At 39.6% G+C, this 27,079-nt stretch overlaps 1 protein-coding gene across 1 annotated transcript; it reads right to left on the bottom strand.

Annotated features, from left to right (window-relative positions):
* Positions 1 to 1,445: 1,445 nt before the first annotated feature.
* LOC104623327 (UV excision repair protein RAD23 homolog B-like) lies at positions 1,446 to 19,071 on the bottom strand (the record flags this gene model as incomplete). The annotated part of the gene is made up of 7 exons (XM_010290381.1): positions 18,836 to 19,071; positions 17,652 to 17,733; positions 14,228 to 14,309; positions 11,259 to 11,338; positions 8,904 to 9,151; positions 5,375 to 5,430; positions 1,446 to 1,573 (listed from the first exon to the last, which is right to left on the bottom strand). Coding segments are annotated over exons 1-7 (912 nt in total), but the record flags the coding sequence as incomplete, so codon positions are not given.
* Between the last annotated feature and the right edge of the window lie 8,008 nt (positions 19,072 to 27,079).

Here is a 27,079-nt window from a genome sequence, read left to right on the forward strand (position 1 = left end):
AGAAAAAGTGTTATGCTACAGTGAAAACTAAACTCACTGGAAATACTGATTAAGAAACAATCTCCCAGATGGATTCTCTGGTGGTTACAAATTCACATGTCAGCTTAAGGTATACAATGAGAAGTAATCCAAAAAGCCCCTAAAACAACTCACAAGATTTCCATTAAAGTGAAGCTACTGTTCTATTTCTTTTCATGCCAATGAATTTCATTTCACCCTTCAAACTATATTTATCAGATAAGAAATTGTTCCTTCTCCAAAACACTGCTTAAATTAAAACACCAGTTAAATTAAGTACACTTCAAAAACTGTGAAATGTTTCTGTTTGGAAAGTGTTATTATCAACACTGTGCATTATTAGTAAAAACGATGAACTGGAACTTAAAAAAATGCCCTGATACTAGTACAAAAATACAGCTAATGCTGTCACTAAGATGTGACACAAAATCATTCCTTGAGCTAGCTATAGGTAGTTAAAATTATCACTGTAACTGGACAAAGTTTACATACATATTCATATAAATCAACAAAGAATAAAAGCAAAGAAGTGATAGAGGTAGTTAGGGATGAAGGCAGTATTTCCTACAACATAGTATGACCCACAAAATCCAAATCTCAGCCTTTCAGATGCTTGGAGATGTTTTTAAGGGAGAAGCCACTACCTGAGTATTCACAGACCAATCAAGGAGTTACACACACCACCTGAGACTTTAACTACTAGGATCAGAGTCCCTCTGCAGTGGGAGACTCCAGTGAGCTGTCGGGTGCCCCTTTCAACTCCCCACACTCACTCACTGTCGGGCACACCCTTTTCCCTCAGCCACAACCCTAGGTTTACCAAAGCAGAGTCTCTGACATGAAATACATATGCCAAATGAATGTATTAAGTGGTATGGTGGCGATGAACAGCTTGAGCTGGGTGCCCCCAGAGAGGGACCCTGAACAGAAGAATCTCATGGCAATTATACCCTTACAATCTAAGTTTCCCTCCCCTTACAAGACAGTTCAGTCCAATAGCGATATTTGGGTCTGGGGTTTTCTTGTTCCTCACTGGATTCTTTCACTGTCTCCAGGTGAGCCGTTCTTTTCTTTTCTCGAGGAGGCAACTTCTGCTGATGAAGGTGGCTAACTTATCTTCCTAATTTACAGCAATTTCGGGGCCTTCCCTCATGTAACTAAGAGTTCAGTATAAGTTCATCAGTATGTAGGTAAAAGTTCACAGCTTGCAGCCTAAGGCTTTTTACTAATGCTATACAATGGATTCCACCTGAACTAAGAAGTGACTCCTACAACAATGCTGCTTCTCCTACAGTAGGAGTAACATGTATTACTCCTACTGATTGAATAATATTCAAAATAACAAGTAAATTAAAGTTAAAATTATGCATTAGTGAGGACAAAAGAAAGACTGAAAGAACAAGGTGTAAGTAAAATAAACTGCTCACCATTAAAAGGTATTCCACTGCTCTGTCAGGATTGTTGAAGCTGGCCCTCAGTGCTGCAATTACTTGCTCTCGTTCGTAGCCCATTGACATGATCTCAGTCACCATATTCTCATAGGACTGACCTGTCACTAGAAGTAACATGACCACCGTTTTAGGGGAATAAGGCAAAAAAGGCACAAAAAAGTTTCAATGGATAAATTTCATTTCTATCCAGATTGGAGTCATTCATTGAACAGTAAAGAATAGCTCATATTAAATTTGCCATGGTTCTGTTACTTTAACTCCAAAGATATCCTGGTGGTTTCATTATACATTTGATTGTAATAGTAGAGAGTAATGAACACAATGCAAACTTCTATTGAAAAAAGCAGCACTTGCGATACTTCTGTACTTGTAACCAAAATCATTCCCTCTCTATACTCTCATCTAAGGTCAACAGCATCCTCACAGCTCATGTTCAATTCCTGATGTAATCAAGAAAAGTCTCCTGCAGTGTAAGTTTGGAAATTAAACTTTCTAGGCAGAAATCTGCCTGTCAAACTGTTACCCATTAAGGTTTTTCCAAATAAAGACATGCTATGGCTAAATTGATGACAAATAGTGATGACCAGGCTACAACTGTATATTGCTACATGCTGATGATGAAGATCAAAGTCATTTAATCAACTTAACATGGGCAAACTCAAGTCAGGCAGAAGACTTAAAGTTATATGTAGGGAAGTTACTCAAGACTTCAATGGGGGTTCAAGAGATCAAGTGATCTCATTTAATTCATGTGTATTTGACTAGACATCCATCACATCAAATCCCCCACCTCTACAGCATAAATGGACTGAAGCTGGCCCCCACCTGCAGCCATTAAGACAAAACGGTACACACACTGTATATATGGAGCAATTTAAGGACAACTGATCACTATGCTAATGACATCGTAGGGAATATTATTCTTTCTTTCCATAATCTATTTCACTTCTCTTTCTTAAAAGTAGACAGCAGGTTTAACAATTCAAAACAATAACTATTCTATTATAAAATAGTAATTGAGCAACATCTTTAAGGTTATCTTCCCATACAAAAAACAGAAAGAAAACAAACCCATGCATTGAAATAAACATCCCCTTTCTTCAAAAAAGCTATTTCTGACCTCAGTGGAACCCTACTACTGACTCTGTAACGCTAGCAAGTTAGTGTCAGGATAGTTAAATAATTAGCAGTCACCATAAAAAACAACAAATAAAAAAAAAGTACAGGAAAAATACTGCTAGAGCTACTCTGTTAAGACAAGTCAGTCACAATTAAAAGAACCAAAGGAAATATCAAGTTTTATTCCCTTAGGGAGAAGGTGTTCAACTCAAGCCAACATTAATACAACCACATTGCTTTGTTTTTAAAGAATGCTTCTAAGTAATCAGTGGATATATGACTGAGGGCAATATACTCAAAAACAAATAATAAAACAGCCCTAGCCCAAGGATACTTGTCCATTATCCATAAAGATAAATAATGGATTTAACGACCCTTGACTAATTTTAGTATTTAATGTTCTGACTTCAAAATAATAGTGCTAACCTGAGTTTAAGGAATGGTAAGTTCATGTCTTCACATACAACTACAAGATCAATCATTTTACATCTACTTCCATTTTTTCACAGACATAAAAAAAATCCTCGCTCTAAAGACACGTTATTTCTGTATATAACTTCAGAGACACAAAAATTGTCCCAATACAGTGATTTTGCTAAACTTACTGCTCATGTTCTTTCTTACACATCACTAGTTCACCCTTACTATTGCTAACAAACTAATCAAGGTAAACAGCAGACAGAACACCTTCTGACCTAATTAGTTACTACTTCAAACATTTCTAGTAGTGCTCTTTCAGTATAAGATATGTAGAGACTAGAGCAATATGAGAGATTTGGTACAGAAAAAAAGATGCAAGGTCAACTTGCTCTGGACAGACTGCTTCTAAGCCAAAGAAGGAAACAGAATTACTGCAAATTTAGGCACATGTACCCTATATACAGTCTAACTACACAAGTAATGTAAAATTAAGACCAATAATATTTCAGGAATTGCACACCAGCAATGTCATGTTACAGAGCTAGGTCTATCTCTACATGGTGCTACTAGGAATGTTGGTGAGATGAATGCTGAACTGATTCTACTGTTCGTTTTTGACTTTCAAATAACATTTTAAAGCCAGATTAACTTTCAAATCCAGCTCATGACACTCAATGCAATAATTCTTGTCCCATGCCCTAAAGAAAGCATAGGCTGCTCCAGTGAAAGACATGGTTGCACAGGAACTGCAATATCTGCAGATCTTCATGTAGAACACAAAGTCACATTGTTTTTCAGTCAGCATATTTAACTGAAAACAAAAGCAATTCAGTAGAAACCAAGCGTTTTTAAAGTGAAGTCAATTATCTTCAGATAATGTAACTGAGAAGCCACAGCAAGAACATGCCTAGGATCCTACTTAGGATGTAAAAACATACAACATTAATTTCTGCAAGCAAATTCCTTTTAAGACAGTTTGTAAAGAAAAAGAACCACAGAGTTCATGCCTATTGCCTTTGAAAACTTTTTTGGCATATAACCCCTGCAGTGTGCTTACCCTGGAAATTACACTCAATGCCTGTTCTTTCCAACCTGTTAGTGACTCGTGAGTTTACTGTATCAGATACAAATCAAAGAACTTTCATATAAAATGAATAGTGAGGTGATGCTCTCCTGCTACATTGAAAGATTATTTTTTTTCAGATAACTGACTCAAGATCACCAGCTTACTTAAACTTGTTAGTCACTATTGTTAACATGAGTATTTGTGATGACCACATCTTGACTACTAAGGTATAATGAATGGTTAATGAGGCCTGCAGCATCTTTGGTAGCAGCAGTCACTTTAAAAATTCAACAGAAGTCAACTGGTTGTCTCCTACAGTATCTATCAGCTATTTAAGCTCACACATTTCTTCAGCCTAAAACAGTATGTCATAACATAAGACCTAAGCAGCAGTTAGGGAGACTAAACCTGGTGGTTACCACCAATACACGTAAGACATTACTACTGCTCCTAAATCACCTTGGCCTGCTTAATCACAACACCTGCCTCCAATATATCCACACAGCCCTAGACAAAAATGTGAAACTCTTTAATTAGTTAAACTTTCTGTACCAACTTGCAGCTTAATGTTTGCAGAGCTAAGACAAAATAAAAACCCCAACTCCCCCTTATTTCTGTGTTTTAATTTGTTACATTAAAAAAAAAAATCCCCCCACAAAAAATTTAAGCAGAAATAAGGAGGTGTGGGTTTGCCTAGTAACTACTTAGCTACCAGAATCAACATAAGTGAAGGGCAGAACTTTCTATTGGTTTTACCCTGTTTATTCCACTGAAAAACAAAGACATTTGAACTGTCAAAAGAAAAGTGAATTGAGTGTAAGTATATGGAGGCATTCACTCCTCAACCCAGCCAGCAGCAGATTTGGTGAATTTATCTAGTTAAATGTGTCAAAAGACAGCACTGTCAAAGCTGGAACAAGTGAATAACAAAGGCAGGCATTTTATCAGACCTGCACACTGGGAAGCAAAAGGTGAAAAGAAAAGCATACACATATTTATGTCCAGTCTTCTATTTAAGCCACTTCAAACTGAGTAGTTAGAAGAGAAATTAAGGCAAATGGGAAAAAACAAGGAATGATAAGGATCTTCCTTTTACATAACAAAAATATATGAAGTGAAATATTCTTCAGTAAAATTTTTGATGCTGGTTCTAAGATACCAACTTCAGGTCTTAAAGAAGAGTAATTCGATTATAACTTTTACAATGACAGATACAGAAGAGAATGTCAACATCTGCTAATCCGTCATTTGTTTCTGCTGCACCAAAATAATGTCTACATTAAAAAAACACTCCACTTACCAAGTGCACTTATAGCATCCTCAAAAAGATTTGATCGAGATGTATCACCTGTTGTACTGTAAGACGAAGACAAGTGCAATGGTAATTACAAAACTTTGGAAAACTTCCTGTTTTTCAAAAAAAGAAGCAGCAGCTATAACTCTAATAGCCCCTTTTGTTTCTAAAAAATGAACAAAGCTTTCCAAAGAGCTCTCTTTTGGTCTTATAGTGAGACCACGTTTTACAAACTTACAATACTACCATTTTTAACACAAGGCCGACCTCCCCCCCTACCCCCCAATAGCTTGGCTCTTGCCCATCTGCTCAGGGATTAGCCATCTGCTTGCTTGAATGCTTTAAAGGGTGGGAGAACAAGGTAGATTTTTCAAAAGCATACAGCAGTCTCAATAACTGCTTCCCCATAGACACTGGTTTGACCCCAGTGAGGACCAAAGGAGGTCAGTGGCAAGCACTTATTAATTTTTCAGTATCCTACTTTCCCAGGAATATAAACTGCTAACGTTTGCAATTACTCCATCTCAAGTTATCAAAGCTTTTAAATTACAGGATTAAAGGCTCACCTCCATGAACACCAAGGAACACAGAGGCACAACACCAGGCAGAGGAACCCCAGTTAACTCAGTCAGAGCCAAGGGTGCCCCTCTCCCGGCTCCTCCTCTGGGCTGCAACTTAAAGCATCAGCCTCTTCATCTCAGAATGACACCCCTAAGGGGTCAACAAGAGAGGCTCTCCAAGTCTCCTTACAGAGACTGCCTACAGGGTGGTGTAACTCACCATGGGGTGCCAGGAAAAAGTGTTCGGGGATTGTGCAAGACTTATTATGGGGTATCTAGGGGAAGAACCAAAGGCAGGGAAAGAAAGGGAAGCATCAAGGCACCCTGCAGATGAAAAGCATGGGTAAAGAGAGTGAAAAGAGGAGAGAAAGGGCCAGTCACATGTAAACAGCACTTGCCTGGCCATGCTCTGCACCTGAGCATGAGCCCATCCTGCCTTCTAATTAAATTCCATTTCTAACTATTTTTCATGCTAGGGGGTCTCTCTGTTCTACATGCATGTGTGTGTACGGAAGTCTAAGTGCCCACAACTGGATGGGGAACCATGAGTCACAGGGATCCACACATCTGTGGAGCCAGTGACTGCAGAGACCAGACACTGTGGAAGTCTCAGTACCAGCAACCGAAGAAGAGGCCACAGAGGAACATGCGCCTGGGGTGTTGACAACTGAAGAGACTAGAGCACGTGCATATTCTGTGTGGATGCATACGCCGACGTGTGTGTAATCACCAGCAAGCATCAAGCTTGACTACAGCGAGTAGGATAAGATGCTTGAGAGCTGGGTATTGAACAGCTGTAAGTCAAAGTCAGCTGCTGGAGAGACTGAATGGTCTGAGAGAGATAATGCTGGCAAGACTGTAACATCTGAGGGTCAGCTATGGTAAGGTCATAGGCCTCACCCAGCTAGTGGAGAGACCTGTTCCTGTGTCCATGAATGAAGCAACTGGGAGACCAGGGGATCTAGGGACTAACTACCAAGTTGAGTGAATGTCTACAGCCAGTTCCTGGATGGATCTTCAAAAAGAATGTATCAGCAACTGCAGCAGGGTTGCAGGGCTCAGGCAGTCACATGTCCAGGTACCAAAAGCCTGGGAGACTGGGAGATCTAGGGGCCAGCTATCAGAATAGCCTGTCTAAGGCCAGCTACTGGAGAAATTCATATTGTTCATTTGCATGTTTGTACATATGTATTTTGCACTAGTGGGCTTTGCCTTGAGTGGCCAGAGGGGAACAGCATGCAACTGCTGGTGTTGTGTCGTTGCTTGAGTGCTGTTTTTCTCCTGCCTCTGTTGACCTATGCAGCCAGACACACACACGTATATTACACACACACACACACATTTTGTGTGTAGGTATGGGAATACATATTCAGTCTTGATATTTGATAGACTTAGGGACATGGAATTGCAGCAGCCTCGCATCTATCAGGCTACCAGAGTCATCAACTCCTATCAGGAAATATCATCAGGTTAACCTGAATCAGTTTTCAGAAGATGCCACTAAAAATCTGACAAGGCATTTACAGAGATGCATTTTTTATGTTAGAAAAAACGTGTTCCAACAAGAATGCTTCATTAGTATCTGTAACCAATAAGATTTACAACTAAAAAAGATCAAAGGCAAAACAGGACATCAGCTTGCCTGGTCATGGCTCAATAAATCTTCACCAGCCTTAGTAATTTAACTTCTAAAGCAAATGAGAAACAAGGAGTGCTTACTGAAATCAAGGCAGGTGGTAACTACAATGTATTTGCTAAATTATTCTCTTGCTTTCAGTTAAGTATGTACACTGAGGCTCCCTTACTGCAATTTTACAACACTTCAATCTTTAGATGGAAAACCTGGAAAGCACTGTTTCAGTATCAAAGATTTAATCCTGTCTTTGAACCTACTGGACAAACTGAACAGCAAAAAACCCCACCTATTAACATTTAAAAAACCCAACCAAGTTATTTGACTGACATGAAGTTTCATGTGTATTCCACTTCCCAGAACTGCAAAATTAAATCATCAACTGGGATATTTAGTCCAATAAATTTGTGGTAACATTTTCAAGATATTAGGTAATTGCACATTTTGTTTCTTTATTATCAAATCAGTATTTGATGTTTAAATACAAACACTTCAAAAATTCATGTCTTGTGCACCAATATTCACATAAATAACACAAATAACTGAAAACCTGTGTATGAAAAATGAGAACTTGATGCTATGCTGAACTTCAAGGGCCATTAAGTTATAGTTAACAAACATTTTCATCCCATGTAATACTTAAGCAAACTTGGTGAGCAAAAAAAAAGCCACAGTATAAAAAGGGGATGAAAGATCTAAATTCCATTTGATTTTCTTAAATGTAGAGAACTGAGGTTAAAAGCTACTCAAACTCCCACAACTACCTGCAGATGGGCCAAGGAGCATTCAGAACAAATAAGCTTGCAGCTTTAAGACATTGTATGATTAAGAGCGATACTTTATCCTACATTTTGCAAGAAAAAGCTCTTTCCAGTAGTTAAGAGACTCTTACAGCAATAAAGAATTTATGGTTCACATCTAACTAGCATGATTCAAAACACAATCAGAGGTCTATGAACAGGACAGGACACATCTCTCTGCAGTCTTTAAAAGCTTTGTGAACAGTAGATCCCCACACAGGTGAATATCCTCAGTCTATAAATAAGCTTGTGCTACAGTAAGTCTGAAACACCTAATGGGAGCACAAGTTCTGTGTCACTTAAGTATTCAGTCTGTAGGTTTAGTCCCAAGATCACACTTCCCACAGGAGAAGGTGGGGAGGGACACTTCTTGCCATCAGTAATGTTATACTTGAGCCAGAGACTGAAGCTACAGTTAAGAAGAAAAATTATGTAGAACCAAGAGTTATTGATCTAACACTGTAGTGGAAAATTCAATTTAAAATCAAAACTGCAAGCAACAAAAATGGACAGGGAAGCCATTTTTGGAGGCTCATTCATACCTGTCAGTTGATGATGGGCTGACAGCAGTTGGTGCCTCAGGTGGTTTTTCTCCTGGCTCCTCTTCTTTAAGAGCACTCACAGGCACAGATTCACAAGCAACAGCATCTTGTGCTGGTGGTGGAGGGACAGGAGCTGGCACAGGGGCAGCAGCAGGCATTGGTGCAGCAGGTGGTGTGGGAGCTGCAGTTGTTGAGCTAATAGCAGTAGTAGCAGTTGACTGCTGAGTTGCTCCAGCTGCTGCTTTGGTCTATAGGAGGATAACAGAATTCAGACACAGCACAAAGCTCCTAAACCCATGCTGTCTGTAGTCAACACATTGACTAAGTTCTGTTAAGACCACTTGTGTTAGACATTGCTGCCTCAACATCAAACATAACATTAAAACATTGCAAGACATTAAACCTGTAACACCTTTTATTGTGTTTAAACAGGCAACTGACAGGGTCACTGAAGTACTTAGACACTTGAGCAATCACACTGTATGAAGTGAAATGCAAAGATAAGATATAAATATTTATTGACTGCATTACTCTAAACCTGAAAGCAATTTTGTGTTTTACAAAAGCACATTTTTCAGAAGAAACTAAAACAATTGTCAAAAGACATCTGACAAGCATAGCAAGCATGTTTTCTCACCACTCAAATTTGGAAAAAAGTGATAAAGACAAAAATCACGTTTCATTATGAATGCTATTTGCTGGAAAATGAGATGCTAAAAAGTTTAAACTTAACGTGCAACAAGTTTTACTTAAGCACTCTTTACCTTCGAAGCACTACATAAATAACATTTTACATACCTGAGTTCTATAATGAGCACCAAAAATCCAGCAGAATCAAGGGCTACTACATATACAGCAACAAATTTAGAGTGGGTAACACTTGCATGTAATTATGATTTAATCTTCACAGATCTATTGGAAACAGGGATTTTGCTTGAATGCAGCATTAATCCCATTATACAGAAACTACATTTTTCAGAACGCATGTAACTGCCAGCTAAGGTATGGAATTGTGTTTTTGAAAGCTCTATCACTGTAGTCCCTTACCTACAAACATCCTTAAGGAGTGACAAGGCTGACCCCCATCTCTGCTTTACCAAGAGGAATAGTTAACATTAACAAAACACAACTACTTATTCAAAGTGAATCACTTTCAGACAATGTTTGCTTAAACTACAAAAAATGTACCTCCTCCTCTTTTCTGAAATGAAAGGTTGAGAACTAATAGCTTCCAACATCATAGGCACAATAAAGAACATTTTAAGAAGCTTTTGGAGAATAACACTGAAAGACATATGAGCATCAGTTACTGGTTGTGCTTACATGACAAGGCAAGTCTTATCCAGAAAAGAATCAATGAAAAGGAAACTGAGCTTAAATACTTAGCAAAAAGACCTAACAGTGAAGAAATGTCCAACTCCAGAACACAGGTCCTTTAATATAAGAAGGCATTGCATTTATCAGTTCTTCAGAGGTCTGTTTCTTCTGATACAAACAAAATGAAAGCTGTACTCCTGAAATCCCAGCTGCACCTGTTTTCTTGTACTAATAAATGCCTCTCCTCCACACAAACCACAGACTAGAATGCTGTTTGTTCAGGAAGAGAGCCTAACAATTATGTTCAAACAGCACATCTGATGAACCAATGCCAGATAAAAGTGAAGGGCAACTGAATATAGTTTTCCTTTGTCAGAAGCTGGACCTCTAACTCCAAAATTCACTTCATGTCTCAAGACAGAGTTGAAGCCAGTTTTATTCAGATCCCAAGGGTCTGGAATGCCTAGAAAAACAGTAGCTTGATTCCCAGAAGCAATCTGGTGACTGGTTACAAGGAGAGATACTTCAAATACATGTCACAGTCACTCCCTTTAATTTGCCATTGCAGTAATTCAAAACTCACAGGTCTGTTGATTGGCATATGTATCCTTTCTCTACTGTTTTAAGCTGTTGAGCTTGACAAAAGAAACAGCCATGAGTTTTGAAAAGCAACATGGCAAGACTGGAAAAGTTCTGTAGAGAGGATTTAGTAACAAACTATCAGGTTCCCTTCTTCCTTTTAATATACCACTGGAAAAATAACAGAGACAAGAAAGAAGAAACAGTAAAATCAACCACTGGCAAATTTTTTCTTTTATATAAATATTCAGCACAGAACAGCAACAATCAGTGTAGGCAAACTAGGACTGTGAAGCAGTATTTCCTATCTATTCACACACGCATTTACTTTTACTGTTGACCAAAACTTTCACATGATCAAATTCTACTGTTTTTAAGGATAGGTATATACAATCACTCACAGTGAAGAAAAAGAATTAAATTAATGCAAGTTCCTTTTCAAAAATAAGGACTACTTACTTTTGTCACCATAACCACCACAAAGTTCTTCTCATCTATTTTGTACTCTTTTAGAGCAGTATCATCGTTAAGGATTTTACCTGGCAAATTAAACAGATACAAATTAAGTTATTTAACAGATCTTTAGATGATCTTGGGATTCCCTCACATAAACACACTTCCAATAAACTCGTAAAAACATGTTATGTAGATTTAGAAACAATAATAACCCTACAAAAAGTTTTTTGGCTATTAAGCTTTGGCAGTAGAGCTACCAGTAATTTTTCTTCTATGATGTCCACAGTACTAGTTAGTTTGAAGGCTGTTGCTGTAAGTGTTGAAGATGCTTCAAATAATTTAGAACAGAAGTGTTAAATCTAGAGAAAGATTTACTGGACCTTTAACACAGATACAAATAATGTAGAGGATACAATATGATTTATTATTATTATTATCTAGCCTACAATAAGCTTAACTGAATAACTTACGCCTGCTTACACACTCTAAACACAGTAAGAAAATTCCTTCCTGCTTATCTTCTGTCTGCCCTTTGGATGTAGTATCTACAGCTCCCTACCACAGACTAAGTTTGTCTGCATTAGATAAGTTTGCGACTTTGCAACTTTAAACAGTTTGTTCTTAGAAGAATGATAAAGCGTTAGAAAAAGCTAGAACCATTCCATATGCTGCTACCTTGACAGAAGGATGAAAAAAGTGATCAGGCAGAACCAGAAACATTTGTTTGTTATTCTATCACTTCTGACATTTCATAAGCAGAGATGGTACTGTGGCAAAGTTGATTTGCCTCAGATCTACAAGAACTCCAAGACACGTTAAACCACATAAACTTTTTTGGGGGAGATAAGCAGATTTAAAGACTGTACCATAAATCAGAAAATTAAGTCTGTCTGTCAGTAAGTTTTATAGCACCTACTTATACTGAAGAGTTTTCAGGAAATATTTTACGATTTTAATAAATTCATTTTCTGAAGATGTGCCAAGGACCGTTTCCCTATGTCAAGAGGAAAATATGCATTTTAATAAACATTCTCTGTGCCAGTGGATTACACCACTTATATGTAACCATCAGGACATAACCTTATCCTGGTGATTGCAAGGAAATCAAGCAATGCTTTTGGAACCCAAAGGAGGTGGCACTCATCTACTCTCTACTGGTTTCACCAGTCTTGCAAGTTAAATACTCAAGAATATATTTTATGTACTGTAGTAGTAGTAATACCTGTAGCAGATGGTGCAGCACCTGACTCAGAGCCTACACAGGTTTACTTACAATTTTCTGGTTTATAGGCATTTTGGGGAAGGAGCTTGCACAATGTATATACACAGATATCCTATCTTCTCAGGACACATCACTTTCAGGGTTTCTAGACTTTACCCTAACACAGATGACAACACAACAGATCTACCTCACTGCTGATTAGCATGTTTTTTTTTTTTAAATTTGCAAATGTTTTTAATAATAAATGGTATACTTTTAATCAGGTTCAGTTAGGATGTCACTCATTAAAATGAGCTTTAGAATTTTCATAGTTCGGTAAAGCAAAGTAGATCTTTTTGTATCTCTTGTCCAAGAAAAAAAAAAATACAATCAATCTTTAGATGATCTTCTATTCTAAATCTTATTTCACAGAATCACTAAGGTTGGAAAGGACCTTCAAGATCATCAAGTCCAATCATTAATCCAGCGCCACCATGTCCCCTAAACCATGTCCTGAAGAGCCACATCCACACGTTTTTTGAACACTTCCAGAGATGGCAACTCCACCACCTCCCTGGACAGCCTGTTCCAATGCTTGACCACCCTCTCCTTGTGAGAATTATATAATGCTGCAGATAAATTCTGGCTTCTGAAAATACTCAAGTCACATCATATGATCTTATACAACCTTTGATTTTTTTTAATCAGAGACATAATATTAAATGTCATGCAATTATACATACTGCACAAGGCCTTCTGCCGCCTTCTTATTTCTTTATTATACATGCGACATGTTTTTGATGCGCATTCCCTTCACTGTAGTACAAGGGACGTAAAACTTGCTAAGAAACATAGTCCTGAGGAGTCCATACAAACATGGAGAGACTCCCAACTTATCTTCAATTAGCATCTTTCTATTGTGATCACTGGTTTTAGATTATTGGAAGTGGAAAACTAATACTGTTTACAAAGCAGTACACTGAAGTAGTAAAAAGACCACCAAAATTTCTTTCAAGCACAGTTTGAGAGGAAAAAGCACTAGAGGATGTACTGGAATAGAACTTCAAGTTCTGACATAATCAAAATATGAGAACAAAAAACTGGATCTGTGAATTAGTGCCAGAATGGACCAGCCAGGTAGAAAACAGCTTAAAAAAAAAAATCTAACCACATAAGCTCAAATAAAGTAACTTCATGTCTTTATCTGATGTTAGCCTGCTTTTTACTAATACATAAGACATGTTTCTCATGACAGAGCTTAAATGTACTGAAAGTACCTTTCTGTTTAGCAAGGATTTGGTGGTGAGTTTCTTTTGGTAATGCAAAAGAAACAATCTGATTTTTAATTCTCTGAGGTATATACAGAAACACTTCAGCTATACACTGCATAAACTGAACAAAAGACAAGAATTACCCCAAAAAACATGTGATGTGATCTGCTTAAATCCTGATTTCTTGTAACAAAAACTGTTTCTACCTCACGTAGCACAGCCCACCCAGCACTAAAGCTGTTAGCGTATCATGCTACAAGAGCAAAGATAACAGGCACACATGTATTAAAAACCTGAAAAATTCTGAGTCAAAATTAAGAGTTCCCTTCAACAATGAGGTTTGCTGTTGGTTTGGTTTTGTGAGTTTTGGGGGATTTTTTTTTTATCTGTTTGCATTTCCACATTGTAATCTTTTTAAGACTTAACATTCACACCAAAGTCAAAGAAGAACATAAAAAATAAGGTAGATTCAGATACAGTATCTTCAGAATATCCATTACCTGCATAAATTAGTTTTTGGCCAGCTACTGGAAAAGCATCTTTCCCCCTTTCTGATTCAATCTTCTCTTTCAGTGCCTTCACCTAAAGCACAGAAACAGTCTTAATGAAAAAAAAAAAAAGTTGTCTCACAATACAAACCTAATTAAATACACTTTGTTCTAAGTTTTAAATACTAAAAAGTAGGTTTCAGTCATATTTTGATTATGTCAAGTCTTCCAAAGACGTCATTGTAACCACCTGCAGAGCAACATGTTCCCAAATAATCTCTCATGCTTAATCAACTTCAGTAATTTCTCCTTGACAAGTCTTTAAGTATGAGTTTACAACACAGTTAAAAACTGAGAATTTTGGCACAAAAAGCTTTTATCTACTGACCTATTTCCCCTCATTGTTCTTTCTCTCAATGCAGGGAGTACACATGCTATACACAGCTGATAGCTTTCTTCATCACTTTGACTCTTCAGGACAAGCGTGTTTTTTTGGTAAGGTCATCATGACATTTGATTTAACTCACTGGAATGACTTGAAGCCTTGATATGCAAAGACTTTTGCAAACTGTCCAGTTGTTCTATAAAAGTAGTTTTCAACTCTTTATCCTCCCCCATAATTTTTGGAGCTTTGCATAGCAATTTTAAGCCTACACATGGAAGCGTTTTGCCTTATTTACTTGCTTACTATATACTGACATATAGTCCACACTTTCAGAGCACCACATACAATAGCTCACATGACATTGTGTTAGTTGTCATTTATCAGAATACCTGTATTCTCCAGAAAGAGTGCATATCGCTATCCTGACGAGATACAGGATGTTCCTGTAGAAGCATTTCTGTACTGATACATTTGAAACCACGTTTTAAGACAAAATGTCGGTATAGAAACATATATTCTTCTTGCTTCCTGAGAGACCCTCCCTCCCAATACATGTAAAACAAAAGACAACCAATCTGTTATGAACTTACTACTACAAATTAACTCCAACTTCTTAGAGTTTATTCTTTCTGAATATTCACAAGCTTTTTTTATGAAACACTGCAATTGAGATGAATATATGTAGGTATTTAAAACACATTTTTATGTGCTTAGCTGGTTATCTTGACGGCCTAATTGGACTGGCAACTACTTGTGCCACAGGTAGCTGTAGCATTACCATTTTTTGTTATTTTTCAAAGCTGTAGCTCACTGTTAGTTGCTTCAGTAGTAAATACCCTGAAATAGTATTTTCAGGTGCTAAATGGTAAATATTTACTGAGAAGTTGAGCATCGTGATTCTCAGCATAATTAAAATATGCCATCTACTTCACATACAAGTCACACTTCCTGGCTTCACTTTATTCTTCTGTTAATGATGTCTCAGAGCTTGTGTTACCATTCCCTTCATTGGTCCCCTCACTTCTCCCTCCCGGATTTTATTTCCGTGTTTCTTTATCAATCCCTTTACCAGACTAATCCTTTCAGTTTGGATGTTTGGTCCAAAGGGTAGAAATCAAACTTTAACACTCACAACAGAGCTTCATCTTTCAGCAGTATACAAGTGTTTGTTTTATGACGCTTCATGACCCAGTACAGGAGCCCTGCAGAATCAAACCTCTTCTCTAAGCCTACATCTGATGTAGGTGTTTACATCACTAGCCAACAAGGATACAAAACACAGCATATGACTTCCCTCTATAGGACTACACCAAAACAAGCAGCCAATCCCTTTTTCCTCAGCAGATGGAGTAAGGATACTTTTTGTATTCTTATTATACAGGCTATCCCAGCACCTGCCAAAAGCTTTAGAATCCGTCTCCAGCCAGCCAGTTGCTTTTCCACAGCAAAATTAACAGCAGCTCACTGCAACCCATAAGTCTTCAGGCAGGGTCAAACAATTACTCATTTTAGTAAGAATTTGCTGGTAATGTCATCGCTCTTGTGCACTTACTTTACAAAAGTCTGTTCTACCCCTGTATTTACATTTATTTTAAAAGAATATTTCCTTGAAGACTAAAACTCTAATTTGTGAATTCCTCCCCAATCATTATTCAAGTCTGGAAGCCACTCACCTTACAACTGAACAGTCTCCTTAGGCCACAGGAGAGCCTTACACAGGTAAGCCATCAAGCAGTTTCTCCTTTAAAGTATTAGATACTTTGGGCAACTTCAGTTAAGTGTCCTGCACGCACTAGGGCAAATTAACCCACTGAATCACATTAAAAGCCTGTTATATTTTCAAATGCCTCCTTTTTAACACACTGCTTACATATTCATATATTTATGCACCTGTACATATCACTCAAAGGTGATGTCTCAAAGCTTCTTCTTTCATTCACAGTCACCATATTTGACACAGATTTGATACAAATATTGTAATGTGATCAGTGGGTGTAATCTATTTTGAGGGAGGAAATTGTTTCATGACCACTGTACTCAATCAAGCTACTGATTTCAAACATCTACTTTGTCTTCCTCATGTTTTAGTGCTCGAGTTTTATTCCAGACTACTGTCTTTTTCCTACAAGGAACAAAACCAAAATCTGTTCTCTCAAAAAAAAAAATGGTTGAACAGCTAAACAGTGGTAGTTTAGGTTAGGATACACTAAACACATGTGTTAATTACCACACAATAATTGGATCTGTGTGAAGAGTTAAGACATTTACTGTAGTAAAATACTGACAGCAAAAGTTCAATGATCCATTTGCCTTTGCTGTCCACCTTGTGTGCAGTTTCCCCATGCTACAATGTAACTGCTGTATTGCAAGTCACTTGGGGCACTGCCCTCTTCCAAAACCTTCTGTGTAACTTTGTGACAAATGACAGTGCTATGCTTTCATCCCTTTGGCAGGTGGCCCTCCACTCCAGACAAAGGCAAACTGCAGTTTACACTATGGGGACAAGGGAATTGAGAAAACTGTGTTAGTTATGACAATGGCTGAAAAACAAGCAGTATTCATAGTATCACAGAACAGCTTGGATTGGAATAGACCTTTAAAGGTCACCTAGTCCAACCACCCCCATGCAAAAGCTACATCTGTAGCTCTTCTCTTGTCCACTGATGTGGTCACTCCGTCATAGAAGGCCACTACGTTGGTCAGGCAGGACTTGCCCTTGGTAAAGCCATGTTCACTATCTCAAATCACCACCCTGCCCTCCATGTCCCTTAGCATATCTTCTAGGAGGATCTGCTCCATGATCTTCCCAGGCACAGAGATGAGGCTGACAGGTCAGTAGTTCCCACAGTCTTCCTTTCTACCTTTTTAAAAAATGGGTGCAATGTTTCCCTTTTTCCAGTCACCAGGGACTTCATCTGACTGCCAGGACTTTTCAAATATCATGGAGAGTGGCTTGGCAACCACATCAGCCAATTCCCTCAAGACCCTGGGATGCATCTCATCAGGTCCCATAGACTTATGTATGCTCAGCTTCCTCAGGTGGTCTCGAACCTGATCTTCTACACTGGGAGGAACTTTGCTCCTCCAGTCCACATCTTGTGGTCCAGCCACTCGAGAGATGTGGGAAGAAAGGCTGCCAGTGAAAACCAAAGCAAAAAAGTTGCTGAGTACCTCAGCAGTCTCATCCATTGTTACCAGTCTGCCAGTCTTGCTCATCAAGATGGGTATGTTTTCTTTGACCTTTTCTGGCTGACATACCCATAGAAGCCCTTATTATTCCTTGTGTCCCTTGCCAACTTCAGCTCCAGTTGCACCTTGGCCTTCCTGACTCCACCCCCACACACTTGGGTAGCATTCCTGTACTCTTCCCAGGATCCCTGACCCTGCTTCCACGGCCTATACATTTCCTTTTTTGCCATTTAGTTTGCCCAGCAGGTCTCAACTCAGCCATTCCAGGCTTTTGCCTTCCTTTCCTCATTTCTTACACCTGGGGATCAACAGCTCTTGCGTTCTATGGAAAGCGACCTTAAAGGTCTGCCAGCTCTGTTCTGCTCCCTTGTCCCTGAGGGCAGTTTCCTAGGGGGTCCTACTGACTAACTTCTCGAAGAGCTGGAAGTTTGCTTTCCTAAAATTCAGGGTTCTGACTCTTCGCCTGCCCCATATCCCTTAGGACTGCAAAACTCCACCAGTGCATGACCATTGCAGCCCAATCTTGATGTCACCAATGAGCTCAACTGCATGGGTGACCATCAGGTCCAGCATCTCATGCCCTCTGATAAGGCTGTCTACTACCTGGCTTAAGAAGTTATCCTCCATGCACTCCAGGAGTCTCCTGGACTGCCTACAGCTTGCGGTGCTACTTTTCCAGCAGATGTCAGGGTGGTTGAAATCCCCCAGCAGGACGAGAGCATCTTGATGTCACCAATGAGCTCAACTGCATGGGTGACCATCAGGTCCAGCATCTCATGCCCTCTGATAAGGCTGTCTACTACCTGGCTTAAGAAGTTATCCTCCATGCACTCCAGGAGTCTCCTGGACTGCCTACAGCTTGCGGTGCTACTTTTCCAGCAGATGTCAGGGTGGTTGAAATCCCCCAGCAGGACGAGAGCCTGTGAGCACAACACCTCCTATAGCTGGAGTGAGAAGGCTTAGTCAGTAGACAACCCTTGATTAGGCAGCCTGTAGTAAACACCAACCATGAGGTTCCCTTTGTTTCCTTGGTTTCTGATTCTTACCCATAAGCTTTCAATCTGCTCATGGCTATTCTTAGCTCTTCAGACTCTATCCATTTCTTGACATAGAGGGCAACCCCTTTGCCCCTCCTGCCTTGCCTGTCCCTTCTGAAGAGCCTGTAGCCATCAGCAGCTGCACTCCAGTTATGGGATTTGTCTGACCAAGTTTCAGTCATGGCAACTAGGTTGTAGCTTTCTAACAGCATGGTGGCTTCCAACTCTTCCTGTTTACTGCCCATGCTGTGTGCATTGCTGTACAAGGCCCTGAAGTCTCTTTTGATCATCCTTGGACTACATCTTGCGGCTTCTTCGTCATCCACATGGAAAAGCAATAATGGGTAACCGCGAGGCCTGTATCAGGTTAGGAAGTTTCCTAGTGAAACTTAAGTTTCCTTAACCCAGACCTCAGAAAGGCAGCAGACTTTCTTAAGAGGAGGGTCTGCCTGGCATATTGGACCCTCTGTCCCTTCAGAAGGGAGTCACCTACAACTATAACCTTTGTTTTCTTTCTCATGGAGGTGGTCATGATACAGAGCATAGGCCTTTCCAACTTTGGCAACATCTGTGGTGTAGATGGACCATCATCCACATCACCCATTGACTGACCTTCCACATCCCGAGTCTCATATCTTTTGTACAGAGGCACGTGGGAAAGCAGGTAGGCAAGGAACAGGTTCACCTGCCACTCTGAGCATGGATTTGCCTCTATTTGCTCCTTTCCTTTAAACTACTGCCTTCTGCCTCATGCAGGGGAGGATACAGGACCCCCTTGATTTTTTATTTTTAGTGGCTGTTCCTATTTCTCTCTCAGGGAGGGCAAAGCATGGTTCCATCAGGCCACCTCTTTCTCAGACTCCCTAACACCCCTTAACCTTTATACTTCCTCTCACAGGTCTGCCACCAGGCTGAGCAGATCATCCACCTGGTCACACCTCACACAGTTGTTCTCACTACTGCCATCCATTAGCAGCCGGAGGCTCTGACACACCCCGCAGCCTGAGACCTGGATGGCTGCATGTTTCCATGGGACTTCTGTCTGGGTTGCCACATACATTCTGGCAAGTGCCGAGGACATGCCTTCCTGCCAGGTGGATACCATAGCTAAGCTCCTTCTGAGAGGATGATGGCCATCAACTGGACTCACACCTTGTGCTGGTAGGGTGACAATGCCCTTACTGCAAAACCTGCTCTCCTCACAGCACTCCCCAGGCTGCTTTGTATACGTGTGGGGGTGGCCACCATTGCTCTGGCAGTGCCCAGGTCTTGTCAATATCTCCTCCAAGAGCTGCCAGGGGGTCTCTCCACCATTCTGGCACTTCCCTGCCTCAGGAAACACCCTGTGCACTGAGATCTGCCATTCCAATGCAGATCGGGTGCGCTCCAGAGTGACTCACAGGGGCTTCAACTTTATACTGTAGTTCTAGGACAGCTGATACTGCCACACTGGAGGGTGGTGTTGCCTCATATTTAAACCTCAGTAGTATACAGTTAATCTCTGATCCCCACTGGGTTTTCACACAAGTTAGACATGGTTGGTGAAGGGTCATCCAACCACCGCCTGACTTTCCAGTTCTTTGACATGACTATGTATGGGACAAAGCAAATCTCTGTCATTCCAGTATTGTGTTTGGTGTTCCATTTGGTTCCATTTGAGTTTCAGCCAGCACTGATCAGTGATACCTGTAGTTCTATTACTAACGCTCCTTCTAAGAGATCAGGTAGTTGAGGTATCAAAGGGGTATTATTACTCATTTCTACAGTAGCAATGCTAAATACTCAATGTCTTTGTGGATCCTTAAAATACCTGTTCCTCAAAAAAGTCAGTGGCCAAGATGCAAAGGTAAGTCCCATTACAACATCATGAGGTTTACAGTTTCCTTTAGCAAGACCAAATTCAGATTCTACTACATGCAGCTTCTGCTGGCCTGTATAGAATAAGAGTTCGTATTAACCTACCTATGAGTTACTGCTATCCTATACATACTACAAATACACAAGCTCCAGGAAGAGTACTGTATGCACTGCCTGCTAGACTCCTACTCCAAGCATGAACCCTCAGGTTCCAGAAGATTACACCCAGGAAAACTAATTCAGCAGCCACAGGCAGTCTCAGCCTCATGGATATTCAAGAGACTGCACTTCAGCTGCAGAATCCCCTTCCACCATCCAAAAGCCCCCTTTGGATCCTACCGCTGACATCATTTTTATTAATATTGTGGTTTAGGTCAGGACAGACTAAACCCATACATTAATTACTATGCAATAATTGGATCCATGTGAAGGAGTTTAGTATTCGTTGCCTCGGTGAAGTAGTTCTTACCAATGCAAATACTGCTACAAAGATATGTGAAAGCAGTCATCTCTGCTTCTCATTTGCTTTCTGACAGGATCGGCGCTGCGAGCACGCTGCTCCTCCTGACTGCTGAGCTGGTGGTGCCAGCTGCCCTGGCTTGGAGCATGGTGACTCCAGCTGTGCAAGCTTGGTCCCAGGCATCCCTAGAAGTCCTCCACAGACAGGTGTCACAAACCACAGTGGTACTCAACACAGGAACAAACTACACATTTGCTCCTCAAAGAACAGAGGCAATCCTTGGCTAAAGCCTGACAATACTGTGGCCATAACTAGCTTCTTAAAGGAACTAAAAAAACCCTGGAAATGCTGAAAAGAGAAGGTCATTACAGTTTTCAATACTGATTGCCTTTATTCTCCGTACCTGTCATATATGTCAATCAGTTTAAGAACAGATCATGCACTAAATTCAAACACAAATTACTTCAGACACATTTCTCCATCTGACAGTTTACAAAAATCTAAAACAATTTTAAGTTTAACATAGCTCAGCTAATTTACAGTATTTTGCTAACTATTTCTATAGACACACTGCAATTTGCAAAGGCAAAGATCATTAACATAGGCCTCTCATTTAAAGGAACATTCACTCTTCTGTGAACTTTTGCCAAAGACATCTAATATGTTATGGTGATTGACAGTGACTTAAGACATGAGCCCTGAAGTATTAATTAAAAATTCTGTAATGTATTTCAAGTTGTTCCTATAAAACTGAAAATATACAAAACAGACAAGTAACTTCCAGAAAATACACGTCAGAATATTGTTTAACTGTTTTATATAGAATAGTAATTTATATAAGTGAACCTGTCATCTCTCAAATTAATTCACTTCAGTGATCATACCTATTCAAAGGAGCCAACGAAAAGGACTTTACTTAAGCCAACTCAGCTACTACAACTTGAATCTGCAAGAGAATACAGTCATATGCAGATGTCAGCATTCTCCTGCTAGAGGCAGAAGTTCAAGAAACACTCAGGTTATCATAAGTTTTTATAAGCAGTGCCTGCCTGTTCTTTTGGCTTTCAACACTGCCTATCCTAAGAGGACAAAACCACTTCATTTGCAGAGGATACAATACTAATTCTCAGGATTATCTATAACATCAGATACATCCAATTTAACAGCAGTGTGCTAGTGGCATAAAATTCCCTTTTGTAGTTCTAACTGGAGTAACCGAACACTTAGCACCCACTAAGAAGATCCCATGCCCTTAATTCTGCCGACAGAAAAGAATACATGAGCACTCCCTAAACAACCTGTGTGTCACCAGACACAATAGTCTGAACCACCTTCATTTAGTTTTAAACTGTAAATGCTCCCTTTTCACAAAAAAAGAAACAAGAGAGGTCTTCTCACTGCTCTTCAGAAAGGCAGCGGCATCTTCCAGCTAGTGGTACAGTGAGCCGCTGAAAACAGCAGCATCCTAAACTTTGCCTCTAACAAATTAGGTTGCTGAGAATCCAGACTTCAGCATCACCATCAGTTCAGGCTTAAATGAAAATTAATTTTGGGAAAGCACACCCAGCACATCCATCCGTCAAAACTACAAAGCAGCTTTAAGATATACAGTGAATCTCTGCATCCACAACATCATGATGTATTTTTCTCAAAAGTACAGATCCATAAACCAAACCATCAGGCTACCTAGCTTTATTCCACTTGATCAGAGTTCAAAATATTTCAGACCTCAGAGAACCCCATTTTCTTCTGCTGTAATAAATTTCACAGTAGAATAAAAAGAACCCATACTTTGTAACAACACATTTATAAGAATGAGCATCAACTGATCTGCAAATACTTACCCTAAAGATTCAGAAACAGCACACTTACACACTACAGAGCCTAACTTAGAAGACAAGATCATTTTCTTCTGCACCCCTATGAATTTAGATAGGAAACTCCCTACTATTCAGCTGTACTGAACACAATATCCTGCAGAATATATGCCTTGCAATCTGTTTAATTAAGAGTCAGAGCTGATCCAACTCCTAAGTGAAAAACTGAGGTCTTCCAAAGAAATACCGGTCCTTAACTGCATCCCAGATAGGCATCCTAAAAACAGGTTACATGAAACTGCTAGTGCTAAGTTGCCCAGTTGTTCCCTACAGTTATTTTAGCCAGCTAAGCAAGCAGGCCATGCTGGGCTCCATCTAGGCAAATGGTTCCTATAGCTCAGTACATTAGGCGAACGCCTTCCCTTCCCTCTCACACACCAATTTCCCTTTCTCTTACCTTATACACTATGCTAAAACAGAAGAGGAAAAAAAATCAGTTGATTCAAAGACATTTCATAACTCCTAATAAAAAAGCAAACAGTATACTTCTATCAATTTTAATTTATAATTACACAGGCTGTACAACACAGGGAAGGTAAATTTTTTTAATTTCTTGAGATCTATAGAGAAACGGAATAGGACCCTTTCCAACATCAAGCCACATACCCACCTCCCACACCACAATGTTCACCAAGAGTCTGATCCACCTTCACCTAAAGGCAAGTAAGGTAATTTGCTGCTTCTTCTACTACAAGGCTGCTACAAAGTTTATTCTGATGTTGGAAGCCTTTTCCTAATTTCCAGCCCAAAATTAATTCATGGACTATTGATACTTACTTGTTCTTATGCTGATGTTATAATTCAAGCATGAATAGCCTTCCCACCTCCCATGGTGCTTACCACTGTAAAATATTTATACTGCATTACCAAATCATCCTCCCATCTTGTGAGCTAAGCTAGCCAGGGCCCTTCAGTTTCTTTTCATATGGGAGTCTCTTGCATACCCTCCTAGCACCTCTTTCCTCCACCTGCTCTGGGAGAAATCCTGTGGGAACAGGTGGCCAGCACACATGTAGTAGATTGGCATCATTACTCTTAATGGAAGTTCCAGGACCTATGAGCATCAGGTCTTCATCTTTTAGTGAAGCCAACTGATTAATCTCAGCTGCTCATTTGACAGCCATTTCCAAAAGACTGACCCATAATCAGGCAGCCAAGTGCAAATGTTAAACTTTGTGTTCTTCAATTCTATCATGTTTCTATTGATTTGTACTCAAAATAGTCAAATTTTTATCAAATCAATAAAAGGACTATGAAAAAAATGTATCCCAAGACTAATTCTGACCAACCTTCATTACTAACCTACCTACAGTTGAACTGCTTCTCTTTTTGAGAAGAGACTCTGAGCAGAAAGGGATTTTAATCTACCTTATAATTCTCGACCAATCTCCATCTTTTCTGTAACAGACTAACAGGTTTCTCCCAGATTCTGGGAAAAGTCATTGTGTAGGCAAGGACAAAAGCTTTGCTCTCTGCCTCCTCCCTAAAGGAGGACATGCTGTCTGAACACTTCTGTTTAGAGTTTAGGCTTAATATTCCAGAGTCTTCCCTCCTACTGCCCTTGAAAACAGATTTACCACAGTGCCATACAGACACCGCTCAAAGTCACATGAGGATGATGCAGTTGTATCAGACAATAAACAAGCTACTGAAGCAACAAACTGACCAGTGCAACAGGTTTACTACCCTTAATCAAACTCCATGATCAGCAACAGATCAATGGCATATATTGTGCCTACCACTGAAACGTCCAGAGGATAAGAAACTACTTAGCTCATAATTAAATGCTTTATAGTAGCTTTATGGATAAGAACACATTTGGTTCCAGCTACTTCCTTCTACAAATAATAAAATTAGATTTTACTGGCACAAACCTACATTTACAGTAATCTCTTATACTGTCTTCCTAAACAGAACACTCATATTTGGTCAGGAGACCACCTTGATGGTTGCATGAAGATTACTGCCCTAGTTCAGGTCCCAAAGCCGTAACAGATACAGTAACTGAGAAGAAGCATAGGAGATCAGAATCACAGAATCACACAGAATCATTAAAGTTGGAAAAGATCTTTAAGATCATCAAGTCCAACCATGCATGATGAAGATGATGTGAATCCAGTCAGGTTTACAAGGTTAGTGAGTGACTGGGAAAAAAACCACCATTTGTATTCAACCAAACAAGACATTTAAAATTATTCCAATATTTGAAAACAGTCTCACAGAGAGTATAAAGCATTCTGTAAGTCATAAACTTCTGTATTTACTATTTGCATTTACTGTGCCGAAGTCGCATACAAAAAAAGCAGCAGCATGGTCTGGAAGGTAAGTAGTCTGGAATCAGCACAGTACAAATGCCAAATTTAGCTCTGGCATTTACTTCCTGAGCAATTACCTCCACCTTTCTAATTTCCTCTCCAAAATTGAGCTCATCTACACCTAGATGAAGTTTATCAGTCTAGTAGTTGCTGTTATACATTGCCCAGAGATCAACAAAATGAATTTCTGATCTCAGAGTTGGCCTCTACACGCTTCTACCCTGTACTTCAAAATTGATCTAAGCCCTGCTTAAGAGGAGACATTAGGGCCAGTTTTCTGGCACTAAATAGCGACTAAGAAAGCTGCATCCATACAGCTTTGTACTAACACATGAACACACAGATTTAAACACAACCAGAGCTTTAAGCAACAGGAAAAAAAAAAAGCTTGTCTATCTGCACCTTCCAAAAAAAGGCAGAAAGATGTGTCTATTGACAGCTCTAAGTGCTCCCTATGAACACACAAGAGCTTGTTTCAAGGAGAAAGCTTACCTTCCCTGAGTGGTGACTCTTGCATGGTCATGTTGATTAGCATGAAAAACCCTCCAGTACCTCTAAGCAGGCAATTTTTACAAGAAGGATATTCTCTACAAACTGATTTATGATGAGTGTAAAAGCAATACAGTGGTTTGAGTATGACCAAAATTGACAAGAGATTTTAAGTAACTACAAAAAGACACTGAAGAAACAATTTTCCCAGTACTGCATACTAACAAACCAGCTGGAGGGGTAAAACAAGTTTTGAGAGATGCGATAATGGCCTTTATTTAGATAAACAAAGAAAAAACATGTTAGAAATACAAGGTGTGAAGCTCAGACATTCAAGTTGGGGGGCTGGGGATATCACCCCAAGGTCTGTTCCTTTCCCTGAGCTTAACTTTCCTCTGATACAAAAACCACAGGCAATAATAGAGACAGGGGGATACAGAGTCAGTTACCGTTTAGACCACACTCTAACTCAGTATGCTTATAGCAGTCATAAGCCCTTTCTTCTTCTCTCTGTCATTTGATGCTTCCTACAGGGCAGCATGCAGAGGAGAGCCACTGAGGCCTCTGATCTGGCCCTTACAGGGCCCAGATAAGACATGCAGCCTTTCACCATATTATCTGTAATAAGTGATTTGCTTCAGCGAGTCCACTCCATCCAAGTATCCTGCCTGGAACAGTGACCAAAGAGACAAACCTTGCTGGGAGAAGACATCAGCAGCCATATCCTTCAGCCCTGTGAGCTTACATAGCCCTATAAATTTCCCTTCAGGAAAGTATTCTCCTATGTTTCAGAAATACAATGAAAATGCTTTTAAAGGGTTTGCCAGTAAACATGCCCTTGTGTGCACAAGGGCAACAATGAGACTGTATAGACAGTAGCATGGTCACCTGCTCATATTATTCTTTCATTAACACGTACTCTTCACTCCCCTGAAGTTCCAAAGGGAATGCCTTCCAGCCTGTTGTTATCCATATCAAGGACAGGTATCTTTGCTTACAAATCATACCTGCAAAATAGACTTTAAATATAAGACCCAGTTATGTACAGTGCTAGGAGTAAGTGCATACAACAAAAATCTCAGCTTACTGCCCACCTTGGGAATGGTGGTCCAAGAACATTTGGATTGTTGAGAAATACAGCACATAATATTGACAAATTATTAGAAGTACAAAAGTAACTTTTGCTTGCTGACAGCTAGACTATACAAGAACATTCCAAATAAAACAATTGTAAAGTTATGGTCATAGAGCCAAT

This window comes from Phaethon lepturus, unplaced genomic scaffold, assembly GCF_000687285.1.
Source record: "Phaethon lepturus isolate BGI_N335 unplaced genomic scaffold, ASM68728v1 scaffold12777, whole genome shotgun sequence".
Lineage (NCBI taxonomy): Eukaryota > Metazoa > Chordata > Aves > Phaethontiformes > Phaethontidae > Phaethon > Phaethon lepturus.